The sequence below is a fragment of the Crocuta crocuta genome, unplaced genomic scaffold (genome assembly GCF_008692635.1).
Source record: "Crocuta crocuta isolate KB4526 unplaced genomic scaffold, BGI_CrCroc_1.0 scaffold290, whole genome shotgun sequence".
NCBI classification, from domain to species: domain Eukaryota; kingdom Metazoa; phylum Chordata; class Mammalia; order Carnivora; family Hyaenidae; genus Crocuta; species Crocuta crocuta.
Genome location: NW_027527429.1, coordinates 2678662 through 2686306, shown reverse-complemented (window position 1 = coordinate 2686306; position 7645 = coordinate 2678662). Strand labels below are relative to the sequence as shown.

General features: G+C 62.4%; 1 protein-coding gene across 1 annotated transcript in view; it reads left to right on the top strand.

Annotated features, from left to right (window-relative positions):
- KLHL30 (kelch like family member 30) overlaps positions 1-1363 on the top strand; it is an 8340-nt gene extending 6977 nt beyond the window's left edge. Inside the window, exon 7 of the mRNA XM_077758705.1 lies at positions 1108-1363. Within this exon, the coding sequence (XP_077614831.1) occupies positions 1108-1363 (256 nt within the window). The remainder of the gene's footprint in view (positions 1-1107) is intronic.
- The last annotated feature ends 6282 nt before the right edge of the window (positions 1364-7645 follow it).

Genomic DNA, 7645 nt, shown 5'->3' with positions numbered 1-7645 from the left:
GGGGGGGGGGGGGGGGGGGGTGTCTGTTCTCGGGGAACAGATCCAGGCTCCCGCAGGGGTGCTTCGGGGACGGCTGTGGCTGTCCTGGTGGCGGCCGGGCCCAGGAGGGAGGGCATCCCCTGCCCTCCTGGTGGCCGAACAGGGATGGGGCGCCCTTGGCTGCGGGTAAGCTGGGGGCAGCCAGCTTCTTAGTGCCTCCCCCCTACCCCCCGCGGCCCCAGGGCCCAGGGAGAGAGCAGGCGCCTGGCACCTCCAGCCCTAGCCTTTCTCCGTGTCCCTCCCGGAGAGAGAGGAGGGACGGTGCCCGGAGCCACGCACTAGCAGGACACTCCGGGCCGCCGCCCCTGCCTCAGGTCCTCGATTCCTGGAGGCCCGAGGAGGTGGCGTGGCCTCCTGCAGCCGGCCCGGGCAGGCTGGGCGGGCGGCCGGGTGACAGCAAGGCCCCTGCCGCCCTGCTGCCCGCAGCTGTCCCCTGGCGTCAGCACTCAGCTGACCGGAGGCCCCCATTACAGTGCAAAACAGGTGCAGGGGGCCCTGCCAGGCAGGCCCTGTCTTTCTGGGGCCTCCCGGCTGGGCCCCGGCCAGGCCTCTGCACAGCCCCGGCCACTGATCCGGGGGCATCCCGGCCACGCAGCTCCACTGTGTCCAGGCCCACGGCGGCGTGGCTGCCCACGAGCGTCTTCGTGCGGAGGCCGCAGCCAGGCCCCTTCCCTCCCGCCCACACTGGCCTCTCCACTGGGCCCGCCTGCCTCTGGCCTCACAGCCCCTGTCCAGGGCACTCCCAAGGCCACAGCTGTCCCCTCTAGGAGAGCAGCCGTGATCAGAGGCCCCGCCCGGAATGTGCCGGCGGGGGGGGCGGGGGGCAGCTCCCCGCACCTCTAACACCCTGACTTCAGACGCGAGTGGCTTCAGGCCTGGGTGACCGAGGGGCCTGGGAACATCACCCTGGGAGATGTGGGCTGGAGAGAGAGCACCGAAGGGGCTGTCTGAGGGTCCTGGGGGGCTACGGGGAGCCTGGGTGAGGTGTCCTGGACAGGGCGCTGGCTGTCCTCCCTGCGTGTCCCCCGGCCACTGCCCCCAACGCCGGGCACTGACCGGTGCCCACCCGCAGGTGCAGCCCCTGCACAGCCTGCACGAGAACGGTGCGCTGGTGCCGCTGGGCGACGCGCTGTACGTGACGGGGGGCCGCTGGCAGGGCATGGACGGCGACTACCACGTGGAGATGGAGGCCTACGACCGCGGGCGGGACGCCTGGACCCGCCACGGCGCCCTGCCCCGCCTCTGGCTCTACCACGGCGCCTCCACCGTCCTCCTGGACGTCTCCGAGTGGACCCAGCCCTTCAGCCCCGCCCAGGAGCACTGAGCAGCCCCGCCCCCCACCCAGGGGACGGCGCCTCTTTGTGTGCCGCCTGTCTGTTCACCTGGTGCTGCCCCCTCCGGGGCTCGGGCCGGGCTCGGGCCACCAGGGGCGTCGGAGGACACAGCCTTGGTGCCCGCAGCCGCCGCGCTAACTCTGAGCTGACCGGCGGCTTGGACTCTGGCCGTCTGCCCACAGGGTGTCCGAGGCCTCACACAGAGGAGCCCGGGGGAAGCACAGGTGGACCCACGCGCGCTCTCCAGGTGCCACTGCCCCAGCCGTTTCCCAGTGGTGGCTTCTGGGAGCTGCACCGCAGAGCGAGGGACCCTGGGCTGGGGGCCGCACCCGCGTCTGTGGGCCTGCCTCTGCCTGGCCCTCAGCTGTGTGACCACGGCTGGCCGCTGCCCCTCGCTGGGCCTCAGGCCCCGCGTCTGTGGCACACAGCGGAGGGAGGAGGCAGGGCAGGCGCCCAGAGGGTCCTCTGCCCGTGTCGGGGCTGAGGGAAGAGACGGTGAGCAAAGGCTCCCCAGGGAGGTGGCGGAGGTGGTGCTCTGGGGCCAGGCTTTCCCCCGTTGCTTGGGGTGGTTTGCTCCCACGGAGCATTGCGGGTCCCAGCAGCAGACCCACGAGGGGAAAGGTGGGGTCCTGCGGGGATTTCCGGGGATGCCTCTCGGGCGCTCCTTGCATCCAGGTGGCCTCCTGAGCAAGGGGAGTGGCCCACGGGCCCCTGCCAGCCTGTGCCGTCACCTGGGGGCCTCGGGTCTGCCCCAGAGCGCCGGGAGGCTGACGGGGGTCCCACGCAGACCTGGGTCAAGCCTCCCTGCTCCTTCTCACCGGCCCTCAACAAGGCCTCTCCTGCTGGGCGCACACTGGCCCTCCCACTGTGTCCCGAGCTTCATCAAGAGACCCAGGACTACAGGTCGGGAGCCCTAGGTCTGGCCTGGCTCTGGCCCTGGCACCGAGGGTCTGAGGCCTGGGGGGCCCCCACCTCCCTCTGGACCTGGGTTTCTTTGACACCCACCGGGGACGAGAGGGGCCTCTGACGTCCCTGGGTTCTGAGGAAGGAATCGCTGGGTTCCTTCTCATCCACTTTGCCCCCAGGCCTGGGTCCTCGCCGAGAATGGCATTGGTCTCCCAGGGCGGAAGCCGAGCAGGGCGTCCTGGGTGCCCGCTTCCCAAAGAGCCGGAGCCCCAGCTCTGAGGACACCCAGTCAGCTGGTGGAGTGGGCGGAAATGAAGATGAAGGTCCCTGGGACTCTTGAACCAGCCCTTCCCTGCGAGAATCTTCTGAAATGTTTCCCGAACGGTTGTCGAAGATACTCGGCCAAACACTCTTTCAAAACAAAGACTCAACGTGTCAAATGGGCTTCTTTTAATCACAGTTGGGGAGCCGGAAGGCGGTATCTTAGATAAGGCCCGCCTCTGCCCCTGCACATCTCATGACCATGCGGGGAAGCTCCTGGGGTCGGGGGGCCAGGCCTGGTCCTCAGCTGCCGGTGCCAAACTGCCCGTCATCTGACCCGCTGAGCTGCCCCGTATGGCGCCCCTGGGTCAGGCCGACTGTGTTCTCCAGGGCCGCAGCGGGAAAACGATGACTCTTCGAATGGAGTGACAGAGGACATTTTAACCAAGGGCTACTTCTGAGGCGCAGGCCGGCTGGAGGGACTGGGCAAGGGCTGAAGAGGCTTGGGGGGGGGGGACGTCACCTGCCCTCTGCCCCCAGGGACACGGGAAGGAGCAGACACAGCCTCTAGGCAGAGAGCTGGAGGGAGAAAGTGCCAAGGACGGGGGCCTTTGCTAAAGGAACGCAGCCCGTCCCGCTGTCCCCCGTGGCCCCGTGGGGACAAAGTGGCAGAACAGACACGCCGACCTCCCTCTCTTTCCTGGCCTCCTGCGGGTGTCTCCCCGTGTCCAGATCCAACCAGAGTCAGAGGGAGAACAGGCCATTGGCAGAGAGCAGGCAGAGACGGCGCCAGGATGGGCGCATGGAAGACCGCTGTCACGCTGACTGCACTCAGGGACCCTCACGGGAGGCAGGCGCTAGCGTACGTCTGCACAGGGTGTGTCTGTGGAGCAGCCTGGGCCTTCCTGTCCCGTCCCTGGAAAACAAGGACGCGTCGGTTGGGGGCCAGTAGGGACTTCTAGAAAGGAGAATGGAGACCCTTGGAACAGGTGCAAAAGCCCGCCAAGCTCTCAGGCCCACGGGAGTGAGCCCCCTGGCCCCAGGTGGGTGCACGCTGTCTTTCGTGCAGACGAGGTTGGGTAAACTGAGACTCCTCTTCAGACCTGAGGCTTTGCTCTCAGGGGCCAGCCAACCCAGGCTCAACGGCCTTTGGTTCCCAGATGAGCCAGGATGCGTGCACCCTTCTGGCCACTTCTGCCGGACTCAGATTTTCCAGTACCTCGCAGACAAGACCCTTTAATTATTGAGCATATTTCCTGTACTAGGCAGGGACAGTGACTGCTGGGATCAAGCAGTCGACCGTCCCGTGTAAATATCTGTAATAAAAGGACTGATCAAATGACGCTCGCTGTGGTCAACTCAGACCTCTCCTCTACTCCAGTTGGTTGGTCGACCAGTTGGCCCGGTGGAAAGTATGACTTTTGACCAGGAATCTGTGACTTAAGGACGAGTGGTTGCAGCCCCAGAAAAGGTCAGGCTGTCCGCCCCTCCAGGGCCACGTCATTCGTGATTGATCCCCAGTGCCGGACACTCGGCCTGAAGTGTGGCTACTGTTGCTGCGTGTCCCCCAGGCCCCTGGGTCAGGCACACGGCGGGAGGGGGGGGGGGGGGGGCAGGCACGGCTCTGATTAATTGCAGGAGGAAGAGGGCTGCAAAGAGAATCTTCCAGCTTGAAATAAACACCCCAGGAGCCAGTGTCACTTCCTCACCGCTAATCTTCTGTCCTAGGGCTTTTCAGGGCCAGCGGCTGGGGTTATTTAGATCACTGTCACACTTACGAATATAATTCTTCTCAAAATGGCAAGATCGAGCCACCAATATGTACCCTCTTACATTAAACTCAGAGGTGAGCTAGACTGATTTTTTAAGTTAATTAATCGAAAACATGGAAACGATAAGCGGAAAATAAACCAAGAGACCCTCCAGGTAGAAGTGAGAAAGAACTCTTCCCCTGCCAGACCTGAGGCGGCTCACAGACCTGTCCAGGATGCTTACTCCCAGCCCTTGACCCGTGCCTGGCACGTAGAGGGAAACTGAGTTCACCAAAGGAGTTGCTGACCCCAAGTTGCAAAGGCTGGACCTGGATGAGTGACCTTGGGCCAGTCCCAAGATCTCAGCCTCAGTTTCCTCATCTGTGCAATGGGGATAATCACACGATTTGAGAATGAGATGATGTCATATGTCTGGAAGGTTGCAGTAAACAGCAAATGTCGCCTGCCTGGACATCGGGAGGCCACACAACAAGTCGACTGCAGGCTCCCACTGTTTTCAGGGGCAAAGGGAGCTTGTATTCCCATGACTTCATCGGCAAAGGTCCTTCCTTTGGAGGAAGAGAGAAGAGCGGGAACAGCTTGGCTGCAGTGGGCTGACGGGGAGCCAGGGCCGAGGCGGTGACATGAGGGCCCAAGAATGAGGATTAGGTTTCAGCCAGGCATGAGCGTGCGTGGGGGAGGCCGCCTCGGGCTCCGTCCGGGCCTCCTTCCGTGCCCCTCGCTCAGTACTTCAGCCCGGGACCCACGACCTCAGCGCCGGATGCTGTCCCCGCTCTGAACCCCGGGCTGCTGCTGCGGGGGCCCCAGAGCCCTGTTTCTGGGGGCCCTTGATCTGGGGGAGTCTTTGCGGAGCCCCGCCCTCCTCTAGTGGACTTGTTCTGTGAAACGTGACCCCAGAAGCGTGCAGGGTGCCCCACGTGCAGGCCCCGGCACCCCGCGCTCCCCCCCTGGGCCCGCACCAGCACCAGAACCGATTTGATTTGGGCCCTCCGGCCGGGCCCATGACCTCACTGGGATTGTTCACTGTTTGGGAAAATAACTGGCTTCCACGTGGCAGCAGCGCCTGTTCTCCGAGCGGCCTCAGGCTGGCCGGGGCTCCCCACTGGGAGCTGGAAATGGAGTCACATGAACCTCTTAGGGACCCCGTGCCCCAGACTGGGTCCCTCCGTTCCCAGGAGTCCCCAGTGTTGTGAAAGGTGACAAAGCCAAAGCCCCACCTTTCCGTGGTGTAGGCTGGGCCAAATGGGCTCACGCCACCGCGGACGGAATCCAGGCCAGCAGCCCGGAGCGGGCGGCCATGCAGCCCGGCCTCCGCGCTGGGGCCACTGTCCTCCTGGCCTTGTCTGCTCACAGCTCACGTCTGACTGGGGTCCTAGACAAACCTCAGGGGCACTGGCCACTGTGCCCATTCCACAGAGCCAGCAAACTGAGTCAGAGGGATGGGTGCTGAGGGCCCCCAATGGCCTTTGCTCCAGACGGCCAAGCTCGAACCAGGCCCGCTGAGCAGACCCGCGGCTGGGCCTGCGCTGTGTTCCCGTCATGCTCTGCCACACAGCAAGGCTTGGAGTCCGAGGACAGCCCCCCGCGACATGGTGCTGATGGCCTAGGCCAGGGACCCTCGCCGCTGAGGCAGCCTGGAAGGCAAGCAGGCCTCGCTCACGGCCCCACGCAGCGCCCACCGTGACCTCCGCTCACATGAGGGGGCCGGCTCCTCCCGAGGGCACGTGTCCCTTAATCCCGGCACCCAGGCAGGGAAACTGGAAGGAGGCTCCAAGAATCTCCAGGACAGACTGGCCGCCACCAGCCGGGAGGCAGAGCCACGGCTTCCAGGTGGCCTCCGAGAGAGTCCTCCTCCCACTGTGAGGGCCGCTCCCGTGGCATTGCTCCCCCCGCCCCAGTGGGGAGTGCTCCCTGGGTTCAAGCGTGGCCAGCCACGTGAGTTTCCCTGGCCTGCCTTCCGTCACAGCCAGACCCCCACGGGCAAACGCCTACACTGCCTGCTTGTCTTAGGGAAAAGACAAGGTCACGTCAGTCACCTTCAAGCTCATCACGCAGCTCCCATTTCTCACCATCCAGAAAAGGAAGGACCATAACGGGCAAAACTTGTGGCCGCGAAGATGTGAGCGTGCCCAGCGGGCGAGAGGGTGTGGCCCCGCCCCCAAGCCCGGGCTGTGTGTCCCCGGGGCAAGCCCCTCACCTCTCTGGGCTAGTCAGTGTGGTCCATGAAAAGTGGATGAGACGTGGGTGGGGGCGTGCTTTTTCAGAAACATGAAATTACTGTTCACAGGCTGCAGGTTCCGGCAAAGAGAACACACCCCACGCTTGGCGTCCTATGGTCCCAGATAAGGTCTCCCCAAAAAAAACAAAAATGGACAGAATTTTAGCAGTGAACACTGAGGCCCAAGTCCCAGCACAGACAGGCATGTCCTTACCAGGTTCTACACACCCAGCTTCTTAGACTTTCCTTGTGGGACCAGAAGTGAGAACCCACCCCAGAAATCCTGAATTCTTTGACCACGTTATGATAGCCTCCTCTGTTTCGGGAGCGAATGTCCTTATTAGCAGTAACAGTGCTGAATGTTTGCAGGTGAAATACGTCATTATTTTGTCGAGCACGTGTTATGTAAGCCAGTGTTTCTCCAATGCCTTCTTGAGCATCTGCAATTTCTGTAGGAATTTCAGTTTTTCTTCTACTGATAATTCCATTTTTGGTCAAGATTAAAAACAGAACTTCTCTGTGGCAGTCTTAATTTGCCTCTGAAAGATAGGCTCACAAAGGGGCGCCTGGGGGGCTCAGTCGGTTAAGTGTCCAACTTCGGCTCAGGTCATGATCTCACAGTTCGTGGGTTCGAGCCCCGTGTCAGGCTCTGTGCTGACAGCTCAGAGCCTGGAGCCTGTTTCAGATTCTGTGTTTCCCTCTCTCTCTGCCCCTCCCCCACTCATGCTCTGTCTCTGTCTCAAAAATAAATAAAAACTATTAAAAAAAAGATACACTCAGGGGCGCCTGGGTGGCTTAGTCGGTTGAGCGTCCGACTTTCGCTCAGGTCATGATCTCGCGGTTCGTGGGTTCGAGCCCCGCGTCGGGCTCTGTGCTGGCTGCCAGCTCAGAGCCTGGAGCCTGTTTCAGTCTGTGACTCCCTCTCTCTCTGACCCTCCCCTGCTCACGCTGTCTCTCTCTCTCTCTCTCTCCTAGAAATAAATAAAACATTTAAAAAAATAAAATAAAAAAAAGATACACAGTCTATGGGACACCGCCCCCGCCCCCGAAAAACAACCCCAACTCTACCACCATACTCACATCCTACAGGAAAAGAGAATCACAGAACAATTAAC